This window comes from Trachurus trachurus (assembly GCF_905171665.1).
Source record: "Trachurus trachurus genome assembly, chromosome: 15".
Classification (NCBI taxonomy): domain Eukaryota; kingdom Metazoa; phylum Chordata; class Actinopteri; order Carangiformes; family Carangidae; genus Trachurus; species Trachurus trachurus.
This window is the reverse complement of record NC_139906.1, coordinates 28,522,346-28,534,903: the sequence shown is the minus strand read 5'-3', so window position 1 is coordinate 28,534,903 and position 12,558 is coordinate 28,522,346. Positions and strand designations below refer to the sequence as shown.

The 12,558-nt window shown below is 44.5% G+C and overlaps 1 protein-coding gene across 2 annotated transcripts in view; it reads left to right on the top strand.

Annotated features, from left to right (window-relative positions):
• The window catches only part of zswim8 (zinc finger, SWIM-type containing 8), a 54,657-nt gene that overhangs the window by 37,267 nt on the left and 4,832 nt on the right, over positions 1 to 12,558 (top strand). Inside the window, exons 15-24 of one of the 2 annotated variants that reach the window (XM_083987957.1) lie at positions 138 to 262; positions 1,774 to 2,101; positions 4,129 to 4,284; positions 4,387 to 4,609; positions 7,006 to 7,295; positions 7,405 to 7,628; positions 8,555 to 9,052; positions 10,683 to 10,860; positions 10,955 to 11,128; positions 12,036 to 12,155. In XM_083987957.1, the coding sequence (XP_083844083.1) occupies positions 138 to 262; positions 1,774 to 2,101; positions 4,129 to 4,284; positions 4,387 to 4,609; positions 7,006 to 7,295; positions 7,405 to 7,628; positions 8,555 to 9,052; positions 10,683 to 10,860; positions 10,955 to 11,128; positions 12,036 to 12,155 (2,316 nt within the window). Of the gene's footprint in view, positions 1 to 137; positions 263 to 1,773; positions 2,102 to 4,128; positions 4,285 to 4,386; positions 4,610 to 7,005; positions 7,296 to 7,404; positions 7,629 to 8,554; positions 9,071 to 10,682; positions 10,861 to 10,954; positions 11,129 to 12,035; positions 12,156 to 12,558 lie in introns of both variants that reach the window. The other variant, XM_083987956.1, reaches the window with a different exon arrangement.

Genomic DNA, 12,558 nt, shown 5'->3' with positions numbered 1-12,558 from the left:
GTGATTGGTGTTTACATGGCCGTGAACAACCGGGTTATTGCTAATATCCCGGTTATGGAAGGGTTACTGACATGTAAACATAGTCACTGCTTCACCTGTTCCACCTCTTCATGACTCTGCCCTCAATGCGTCCGCAGGTATGAAGACCACAGTCAGCGAGGCGGAGCATCCTCTGCTGTGTGAAGGAACCAGGCGGGTCAAGGGCGACCTGGCTCTGGCTCTCATGATCACCTACAAGGATGACCAGAGCAAGCTGAAGAAGGTAACCAAACCAAAGCGCAGAGTTTTCTCCAGCTTCCCTCAGCTCTGACCAGCATCTCGCCGTCATTCAGGTCATTTCTTACCACAGCTGCTTCACTGTCCACTACCTGCTGACACACACCGAGGGAGCAGCTGGTGAACATAGTGGAGCTTTTAGCTGCTGAAGAGCCAGGTGTTTGTTCAGGAGATGCTTAAACATTTATTCAAAGTGTTGATCCGTGACAAGATCCAAAAACCAAAAACCATCTCAGTGTAGTTTACATCTCATCTCACAGGCTCAGTCATTCAGATCAGAGGGATTTTTTTATTTAACCTTTATTTAACCAGGCAGAATCATTAAAGCAATCATTGAAGCAAGCGATCCGGTGGTTTTGGCTAACTTCTTGTCAGCAGATGGAGTTAGCAGTCCCCGCCCTCGTCCCTACGTCACCACATTCACGCGCATCCCTTGGCTGCACACACAGAGAGGACCGCCCCTTTAAGCCGTTCTCTCTCCTCATTGGATAAAGGTTGTAGGATACAAGGAAAGTTTTCTCCTCGGTTTACAGCAGAGCAGAGTGACTGACAGACCCGTGTTTCAGACCAAACACTCTATAAGTGATTGTTGTCGGAAGATAGAACTATTTAAGACTTATATTAACACAAACATTCTGCTTACTTCTGCTTTAAAGATTTCAGGTGAAACACTCAAGGGGGCAGTTGTCGGTCTGAGAAGTGAAGCTCACTTCCGCGTTCAAAAACCTGCAATCCCCTCGGCTGTCGCTGGGGGCTGGCTCCAGAAGGGAGCAACTCCAATCGAGCCCCATGTTAAAATAGCCGATTTTACAGCTTAAAAAAACATATTTACAGCCTGGTACATTTTATTTTTTTGGTCTCAACCGATAGTTTCTACCCCCGCACACACTCTGAGGGGGGTGAATTTTTTTAAAGCCCTTCCGTTTTACTATTATTAGGTTTAAAGTTCTGGCCAATTAGGGCGCAGAACCGTTGAGTGACAGGTCCGGGGACCGCTGCTACGAGGCCAGTGGGCGGGTTCTCGGCCGGCCAACGGCCGCACCGCTCCAAATATGGCAAGTAGAATCCAACATGGCGCAGTTCAAACCCCCGTAGTAGCGGCACAAAACAGACTCCTCCAAACCAATGGGTGACGTCACGGGTGCTACGTCCATTCTTTTTACAGTCTATGGAAACACTCAGATAAATCAAATCCTAAAAGACTGGATGAAGGGTTCCAGGGAGCAGGGCTTAGAGCTGTCACTGTTTTGTTGTGACATCACAAAGTTACAGAAATCCTGACGACTGGTTTTAAGGCTCAGTTTCTGAATAGAGGCTGTGTTCATTTCTCTGTGGACTGAGGCTTTGATACTTTCACTGTGTTGATGTAGAACCTAGAGCTGCTTTATAATCAAAGGCCAAATGAACATCTACCTTTTATACTGTATGAGGCCTTTAATGTTTCTAAGTAACTTATTCACCCTCTGTCTGCTTCCCTCTCCCCGCCTTCATCCTCAGATACTGGATAAGCTGTTGGACAGGGAGAGTCAGACCCACAAGCCTCAGACTTTGAGCTCCTTCTACTCCAGCAAGCCGGCAGCCGGCAGCCAGCGCAGCCCGTCCAAACACACGGCCCCCGGCCACGGCAGCAGCGGAGTGAGCGGAGCCACCGGCGGCGTCTCCAAACACGCCCCCTCGTCTTCCTCCGCGGCCAACGTGGCGCCGTCTTCCTCCAGCTCCTCGTCCGCTGTGACGCTGGCCGGAGAGGAGGTGGCCCACCAGGCCGAGCTGAACCCGGTGCAGAACAGCACGGCGGCGGAGAGCACTGCAGAGACCAGGGAGCACGGTGAGAACCCCCCACCTACAGTACAACACCACCAGCTCTTATGCTGCGTTCATAACAACTCGGAGGTCGGAATTCCCAACCCGGAAATTTCCGACATCATTGCGTTCACGCTGCAGGAACTCGGAAGAAAAAACTTCCGAGTTGTCTTGAACGCAGCATTATGATACTGTTGATCTACAGCAGTTTCATGCTTTGAGAACAGTTGCCACAGCAACAACAACATTTTTGAAAACATGTTTATTGTTACTGCTGGGAGACTCTTGACTTGATTGATTGATTTCCTGTGCTGTCGGGTGTAAGATTTGAGAGCTCAAATCTTTGCAACAATGGAAGTGTTTCCCTGGGACACGGTGCTTTTAACTTCAACTTACAACTGGGCAGTGAATACAGGAGCATCCTGCCAGCTTCGTTTGTCACTGTTTTCTTTTGAACCTAGTTCTGTGCCTTCATTGTGAGAGAAAGTGAGAGAGAGGAGGATTAGGTGCAAGGAGCCACGAGTTGGACTTCTACAGTTAATTACAACTTCATGATCCAGAAACACTCCTGTCATGTTGTAGGACTGAATTTGCAGCGTTTCCATTTATTTGCATGTGTTGTCTTAAAGGGAAATTTCAAAATTTTGGCAAATTCGCCTATTGCCATAATCCATATAGTTTTAGGAGTAGGTTCATTACCTTTAATTGTCGGTGCAAGCTGTTTTTAGATCGGCGGAGCAGAGACGCTAGCTGCGTGGTATTTCTACGTTTCCCTCATCCAACTACATACACAATTCAACAACTCCAAAACACTCTAGTGGACAAGTAGTGACCTGCACATTCACCACACTATGAGATAATAACGTATGATTATGTAGCATTACGACACATGAAACAAATACTAAGAAATACTTGTTTTTGAAATCACTCCACCCAGCAGCCGTGTCAGAAATGTATTTCCAGCTACGCATTTCCCTCTAAAACAACTCCATCTTGTAACGTTCTGTTATTGTCTCATAGCGTGGTGAATGTGCAGGTCACAACTTGTCCACGAGAGCGTTTTGGAGTTGTTGGATTGTGTATTTAGTTTGATGAGGGAAACGTGGAAATACCGTGCAGCTCGCGTCTCTGCTCCGCCGACCTAAAAACAGCTTGCACCGACATTTAAAGGTATTGAACCTACCCCTAAAACTATAGGGATTCTGGCAATAGGCGAATTTGCCAAAATGTTGAAATATCCCTTTAAAGGGGAACTATGCAAGATTTTTAACTAAGATACTGTATGTACAGGGAGAATGGAGGCTCTCTGCCTTCCACCTAGTGTCTCTTGGCTGAAAACCAACCATGTAAGATCAGAGCCTCCGACCCGGTGTCCCGGATGTCGTCTCCCGGATGTCGTCAGGTTACGTCACCATGACGTAACCTGTAGTCTCTTGTTTATGACAGATACGGGTCACAATGTGTATGTTAATGTAGTCTTATCTGATATATAAAGTTATCCACCGCTTTGTTGAAAACAAATGCGCGTGGCCAGGGTGGGATGGAGGAGGTTAGCTGTGAGTTTTTACAGTGTTTTTACAAACTGTAGTGGGAGCTCCATAGAGAAAAAAGTGTCCAAAACAGCAAATAAGTGACTGGATTTGCCTTTAAGTCGAACAGCGTTTTGCTCTCACAGCCACTGTAGCTGCTTCCATATCAGAGAGTAGGGCTGCTCGATAGAGATGTTTTCTGTCAACTTTTGTTTTACCTCAGAAAAACATCTCTGAACCAGCTCCATGCTCCGTTAGAATTCTCAACAGGGATGAAAATTAAAATTAAAACCCAACCCGGCCCAACCCACAGGTGTTGAAGCCCGGACCTGAAGTGGCCCGACTCATTGGCATTATTTCTTGCCCCAAACCAGTGTGTCCAGTGGAGTTTTGCAGAAAAATATACAGTATATCGCAATGTTAGGTTTCTTCCAATGTCATGCAGTCGTATTAGGGAGTCACTCTGTGGTACCATGGATGGAGTCCTTTGATAGACATAGTCCTTTGTTTCCTGTCCTCCCAGTATCAGATGGACCTCCATCAACAAGTGACCAGCAGAACGAAACGGCTCCGTACAAGCTGGAGGCCACGGTGCCCAGTCGACTGGCTCTGGGGGCGCGCTGTGGGTACAGCCAACGCTGCTGGGGCTCACCTGTGAGGCAGAAGAAGAAACACACAGGTACACACTTCGCCCACATTATCTCATGTCGGTCTTTGCTCAGTAACATCACATCGGCTCATGTTAATGATGGGAGACATGGTGTTCTTGGTGTCTGGACAGGCATGGCGAGTATCGACAGCAGCGCTCCAGAAACGACATCGGACAGCTCCCCCACCCTGAGCCGCCGGCCGCTCAGGGGGAGCTGGGCGGCCACGTCTTGGGGGCGGGGCCAGGACAGCGACAGCATCAGCAGCTCGTCATCAGACTCACTGGGCTCCTCCTCCTCCAGCGGCTCGCGCAGGGCAGGGGGCGGGGCCAGAGCCAAGAGCACTGACACCAGCAGGTAAAACATGTCGGGACTTCTATAGAGCAAATACAATCACAGTGATAATAATAACTAGAAAATTTCCTCTGGGAAATTGTGATAGGGCCACGGGGGCTACTGCCTGAGCTGCCATCTCTGTCAACATGGGAATCAAACCCACAACCTCATGTTCAAGACAGAGCTAATCAGACAGACACATGAGCACTGACCTTTTAGTCCAGGCAATTTAGCTCATTTTGGACCCAAATATAGAACTAATTGTCACAGAAGGTTTTTCACCATACATCATTTCTATGAGGTGTCTAGAACAACATACTAAAAGTCCTAAGAAATCCTAGTTGGGGAAATATGTTTAATTCGCATCATTATTTACTGTATAAGTCTATGGTGCCGACAACAATACACCCCAATGGAGCTATTTTTTTCCTTTACTCCTATCACAATGAAACTTTACATGATGAAAGTATCCATGAAATGTAACATTTTTTATATTACAAGTTTCTTTGGAAATTAATTTGAATATGCAAATGAGCCTTACACTAATCAAATATGCCCAAAATACACCCGAATAGGCTTCTTTTTTTCCTTTACTCCTACCACAATGAAACATTGCACAATGAAAGTAGACATTAAAAGTAACATTTTTTGTATTACAAGTTTCTTGGAAAATGAATTTGAATATGCAAATGAGCAATACACTAATGGAATATGCCCAAAATACACCCGAATAGGCTTGTTTTCTTCCTTTACTCCTACCACAATCACACGTCACACAATAAAAGTATACATGAAAAGTAACATTTCTGAATTTCAAGTTTCAAGTTGGAACCATTGCAATGAGTCTGGAAACATTATTTTAAGGCCGAAAAAACTGCAATGTTACTTTAACTTATTGAATGGAATGTGTTAGTTATTTGGCCCCTGTCGCTGCTTGCGGCTTTATGGCTTCTTGGCCATAAGTCAATTAGTTTTGAGCTCATTTACATATTTAAAATAGATTTTCCAAGAAACTTGAAATACAGAAATGTTACTTTTCATGTATACTTTTATTGTGTGAAGTGTGACTGTGGTAGGAGTAAAGGAAGAAAATAAGCCTACTCGGGTGTATTTTGGGCATATTCCATTAGTGTATTGCTCATTTGCATATTCAAATTCATTTTCCAAGAAACTTGTAATATAAAAAATGTTACTTTTAATGTCTATTTTCATTGTGTAAAGTTTCATTGTGGTAGGAGTAAAGGAAAAAAAGAAGCCTATTCGGGTGTATTTTGGGCATATTTGATTAGTGTAAGGCTCATTTGCATATTCAAATTAATTTTCAAAGAAACTTGTAATACAAAAAATGTTACATTTCATGGATACTTTCATCATGTAAAGTTTCATTGTGATAGGAGTAAAGGAAAAAAAATAGCCCCATTGGGGTGTATTGTTGTCAGCACCATAGACTTATACAGTAAATAATGATGCGAATTAAACATATTCCCCCAACTAGGATTTCTTAGGACTTTTAGTATGTTGTTCTAGACACCTCATAGAAATTATGTATGGTGAAAAACCTTCTGTGACAATTAGTCTGTCGTAAAACGCTATTTTGCCTGGACTATTTGCAGCTATTTCATAGCTGTAGGGGCCAGTGCCTCGGTGCGTTTGCCCCGTGGCCCTAATAAACTATAAATGGGACATCAAAGGGACATTGTGTAAGTTCTCCTGTTATCTGTTCACGAAAATCGATTATTTCGTTCAAAAATCTCTTTTTCATTAATCAGTAATCCCCCCCATCAACAAACTAAAGTTTTCCTTTCAGCTCTGAATTAGCCGTTCATATCATTCATATCTACATGGAGCGGGTAAGCTCGGTGCTGGCTGCCATGTGGTGTCGCCATGTTTTTACGTTCAGTTGGAAACGACGGAAACTCACTGGAGACACCGGAGCCGTCGGCTCAGGTTGAGGTGGCGTCTGTGAAAAGTCACCGTGGTAACGCAGTGAGGACTGTGAGGACTGCATGTGAATGCTGCATTCAGGTGCAGTCGGAAAAACGGCCGTCGGTAATAAACCAGATGTCTTTTTAGTCACAGAAGTCCAGAGAAAGCTGGTAAAATGTGGGTCAGGTCAACAATATGAAATCGCCATGACAACATATTGTCATGTGTATTGTTTTGCCTCGTGCTGACGGACTACTTGTTTACATAGAGGCTTGTTTATGCCGTTACGTGCAGCGGCTGTTGTCCGTCTGCCGTCTGCCCAATTTCATGTGAATGCAGCATGAAAAATATGACTGAGTTGCTTGTGATATACAACCACAACACTAGATGGGAGGAATTCTTACACAATGTACCTTTAACAAAAACTGCTCTGTTTTCTGCAATTTAAAAATCAGATTTATTTCTATTAATTCGCTTCTCCCTGTGTCCAGGTACAAGGGGCGACGTCCAGAGTGCCACGCCCCCCACGTGCCCAACCAGCCGTCAGAGGCAGCAGCCCACTTTTACTTTGAGCTGGCCAAGACCGTTCTCATCAAAGCGGGAGGGAACTCCTCCACCTCCATTTTCACCCAGCCCTCAGCCAGCGGGGGCCACCAGGGGCCCCACAGAAACCTGCACCTGTGTGCCTTTGAGATCGGCCTGTACGCTCTCGGCCTCCACAACTTCGTCTCGCCCAACTGGCTGTCCAGGACCTACTCCTCCCATGTGTCCTGGATCACAGGTGAGGACAAGTGGCGGCGGCAGAGAAGAGAAAAAGATAGACAGGGACAGATAAGAGTTGAAACGTCCAGACTCAGGTTTTTTTAATCCGGTTTGTTTTCACCTCTCAGGCCAGGCCATGGAGATCGGCAGCGCTGCCCTCAACATTTTGGTGGAGTGCTGGGATGGTCACCTCACCCCTCCAGAGGTGGCGTCGCTAGCGGACCGAGCATCACGGGCCAGGGACCCCAACATGGTCCGGGCGGCGGCGGAGCTGGCCCTGAGCTGCCTGCCTCACGCTCACGCCCTGAATCCTAACGAGATCCAGAGAGCCCTGGTGCAGTGCAAAGAGCAGGTACTGTGGGAGAGGGGAGAAGGACTGATCCACATGTTGCTGAACACATCAGACATTATTAGGGATGTCTGATATTGAAATTCTTTGCCGATATCCGATATGCCGATGCTGTCCAACACTTAAATTCCAAGAACGATACCGATATGCATGGTTTTTATCTCTCAAAACATCACATATCTGCTGTCAGGAATTAACACATTATGCCCACTTTTATTTATTTATTTATTTATTTAGTGGGGGGCTTTTGCCTTTTAATTGAAAACACAATTAACATAACCAGTTCAAAAAGACGTACAAAGAAATGATTATCAATATGTACAGGAATGAGGGTGTTTGACAACCACAAGGTGCTTATTATTATTTATTTGGGTATTTACCCACTTAGTTTATTTGTTGCTCTGTTGGTGTTACCTTCAGTTTGTCTCTGTATATGTATATGATTATATAGAGAGATAAAGATTAGTGATAATATGTTAGAATTAATCTATATACTATGTATATACTTATATATTAGAGAGATACAGATTAGTGATAATATATTAGAATAAATCCAGCTAGATAAACTCATGAATTAATTTATTGTATAGATTATAATGACAAGAAAGCTTGATAGATAATTTATGAATAAGGGGTGGGAGTAAATAAGTTTTACTTCTTCCCACTCCTTTTCAGATATGAAAAAATAAACAAACAAAAAAAAGAAATTATCTTCATTTTCAATTATTTATTTATTTTTTTGTTCATATGTTGTCTTTGCAAAGTTTTTATTTGTTTTGTCTGTCCATTACTGTATTATGTTTTATTTCTTTTAACATGTCTGAAATAAACTGAAACTAACTAACAAAGAAGTTTTTCAGTTCATAGCAACCTGCTACTTCCTCACTTCCTGTCTGTCCTCATCTGTCCCCGTCCCCGTCCCCCTCCAGGACAACGTGATGCTGGAGAAGGCCTGCATGGCCGTGGAGGAGGCGGCCAAGGGCGGAGGCGTGTACCCCGAGGTCCTGTTCGAGGTGGCCCACCAGTGGTACTGGCTGTACGAGCAGTCGGTGGGCGGGGGCTCCGGCCAGCAGAGGGAGACGTCCGGGCGCTGCGGGGCCAACGGAGGCTCGGGCAGGAGGCCCCCGGACTCCAGCTGCGGCGTCCTGGACAGCGGGGCCCAGATGGAGTCCACGGGCGTGGCCACGGTCACGGCCTCGGTGACGGCCGCCGCCGTGGTGCCCGTCATCTCGGTGGGCTCCACCATCTACCAGTCCCACACCATGCCGGGCCAGGCCATGGCCCACCCCCACAGCCATGGTGTGCACCCCTACACCACCATCCAGGCCCACCTCCCCACCGTCTGCACCCCCCAGTACCTGGGACACCCTCTGCAGCACGTCCCCCGCCCCACTGTCTTCCCTGTGTCTGGGGCTGCATACCCACAGGTCGGAGCTCACTACACAGTCAGTGGGCTATTTGATCAATTTCTGATTCATCAATAAGTTGAACTCTTTTCTGTGGATTAGTTAGTTAAATTAGACAATGTGTACGTTTACATGGACTTGAGTATCCTGGTTACGGTCAATATCCCACTTATCATCATTTTCAGGATACTGCGTTTACATGCACACACAGAAACCTGGTTATTAATCCCTGTTTACATGATGAGCACCAGTATCCTGGTGTCTGATCACTGCTTGTTCAGGCCACTTTTTCTATCAGCACTCGATTACGGTGATGTAATTTACATGCACGCTGCTCTCTCTACATTGAAGCCCCTTGATGCACTTTATCATTCTGCTCTTCAATTTATCACAGGAGATGTGTTCCGTACCCATCACTGTGTTCTTTATAACAGGGTTGGATGTTGGTTGTTTTTATTTACAAAACCTTACTTGAAATTTTACCTGTTTATCTTTGTAGTTCTCTTAGTATCAGGACAGAATTAGGGAAGACTGCCTTTCAATTTTTTTCTTTTTTGTGGCGGGGGTGTGTGTGTGTTTGTTTTGTGTGTTTTTCCTTTCCCTCCTCTTTCTTATAAAGAGTATAGCTGGGACCCGGGACAGGGCCTGTGTGTGGTATTAATATTGGTAGAAGCAATAACAGCAGTCGTAATATATCAATAATAACATCAATGATATTGAGAATGATAGGCAAAGTTATAATCATTAATAGGCTACTCACCCTCACCCTCCTTTCTTCTTAGTAATTAGCTAGCAATAGTAACAGTAACAGTGGTTATGGAAACAGAAGACAGAGTAATGAAAACATATAATACAATATAATATAATAGTATATATGCTATGTGACTAAGGTAGAATAATAAATAGTAGTAGTATAGTAGTAATAATAATAATAATAATAATAATAATAATGATAATAATAAATGACTGCCTTTCAATTCTATGCCACTCAAAAGTGGAATAACTTACAAAACTGTCTAAAACTTAATCAACTTATTTCTCTTGATAGCTTTAAGTACTTACTATCAAATGTTCTGCAGTCTGTATGTACGCCTGTGATGTTTATTTAACACAAACTGCACCGATCGCGTTGCAAGTACGGTTCATTCATTTTATATTTAGCAAGAGAGCAACAGATGTCCTCACCTGTAGTTCGAGGGAGAGGTGGATGAAAATATGCAGCCGTGAATGGTGATACAGGATCGCGTCAGTGGAGTTTATGCATTCTGAATGGAGAGCACCTTTAGTCGACTGTGTGTGTGACACATGACGTGTGTTTTTTTCATTGCCCACGCCTGCGAAGATAGTTGTACCTATCAGAAACCGGGATAACGCGTATACATACCATAGTATTCCGTTTCCTTTCAGAGTTCTCCGGATAGCAAAACCGTGTTTCTCAAAACCGGGGTACTGGTGGATCTGGGTTTCTGAAATCAGGATATGATGTTTAGGCACAAACACAAAAACAGATCATAACCGGGATACTCAAGTCCATGTAAACGCACTGATTCAATGGTTTTAATCTCTGGCTGTATATGATTCCGTTTGGAACTTGAATTTGATAAAATATGCCTGTGTGTGTTTGTGCGTGCATGTGTGTGTTCCTCCTCAGGGGATGCATCCGGCCTTCATAGGGGCCCAGTACCCGTTCTCAGTGGCCGCCGGCCCCCAGCCCCCCATGGCAGCCACAGCTGTGACCTTCCCTGGCGTCCCCGTACCGTCCATGACTCAGATCGCCGTCCACCCCTACCACGCTGAGACGGGCCTGCCCCTCAGCACCACTGTAGCAGGTCAGTGGTCAGACACTGTGGAGTTTAAATGTAAATATTAGAGCAACACTTCGAGTCGGTGCTGACCTTCATGTCGTTTGTTTGCGACGGGCAGTCGGCAGCGTCCATGCAGGTCCAACCATCCAGGCCATCCAGGGAGCATCTCTACCCTCACTGTCCTCCCAACCCGGATCACTGGTCAGCACGCCCTTCCCGGTCGAGGACGAGCAGCACAGCCAGCCAATCAGCCAGCAGGGCCTGCACTACCTGCACTCTGCCTACAGAGTTGGTGAGGAGTTTGTGGTTGACGTGTATAGTGTATTTCCTCAATTATAACTCAGTAGGGATGTCACGATAATAGATTTTTTTTGATACGATTATTGTCAGAGAAATAATCACGGTATTACGAATATCACGATTATTATGCATTAATTCATTTCACAACACTATTAATGTGTAAAATCAAATATAGTTAAAATATACATTACTCATTATAAAATATTTCAAATATCTATTACAATATGACTATAATAATGATTAATCCACCAGGAGAAGTGTTTGAAATATTCAAGTCAATAATTGTCATCGATACCAAATGTTTAAGTTAATTTTAATCTTTTTTTTTTATTACAAATGACACTCTAGCATTTAAATTCCTACCAATTCCATGCTACGTTAGATAAATGGACCAGTATCTGTACATTTACCTTTACTTTGCAGCACATCTGCCGGCACGGTTCATACATAATCTTTTTTTGGAAAGTAACGGTATTTAGGAATCTTTACGATCAATTAATTGTGGCGTTTAATACCGTGATTAATTGTGAAATCAAGTAATTGTGACATCCCTATAAGCCAGTATTCAATTAAGAACTGAGTCTCTTATAACAACAGAGGGTGTTGTTTACACAAGCAAATAAAGGTAGGCCGCAAAAACAGGCTGGGCAAACAAAAAATCCGCTGCCTTGGACAGAACAAATGAAGGAAAACAGAAAATAAGGAGGCTTCATATTAACATATAAGCAAATATGAAAAGGGAAATAGAAATAAAGGCCTCTCCCTAATAAAAGCCTGCTTCCAATAAAGGCCGCTGTCACTAATAAAGGCCCTGGTCACTATTTGAGGAAATACAGGTTCTACATGTGCATGTACAGTGTAGTACAGAGGGTTAACAGACATGTGATCTCTGTGTGAAGGCATGCTGGCGTTAGAGATGCTAGGCAGGAGGGCTCACAACGACCACCCCAACAACTTCTCCAGGAGCCCCCCCTACACCGAGGACGTCAAATGGCTGCTGGGACTGGCTGCCAGGCTGGGTGAGCTCACACACACACACACGAGTGCACAGTAGGAGCTGATACAGGAAGTTGTTGATTGGTAAAGCGATTGATCAGTGGTTGAGGTATCTGACTCACTCTTAAAGAGGAACTATACAGGTTTTGTATCTTAACTCGGCTACATTTTTACCTTATTTAAACAGCTTTGGAGTAATTGTGATGGTTTAATAAATGACTTTACTTGTTACGAGGGAGAATGGAGCCTCTCTGCCTCCAACGGCGTTTCACTTATTGCGTCTCTTGGCTGAAAACCAACCTTGCAAGATCAGCACCGCTGCCCCCTTTGTCCCAGCTCTCGTCTCTGCGGCACGGCACCACAGACGTGCCCCGTAAACCATAATCTCTTGTTTATGACAGATTAAACTACACAAATATATACACG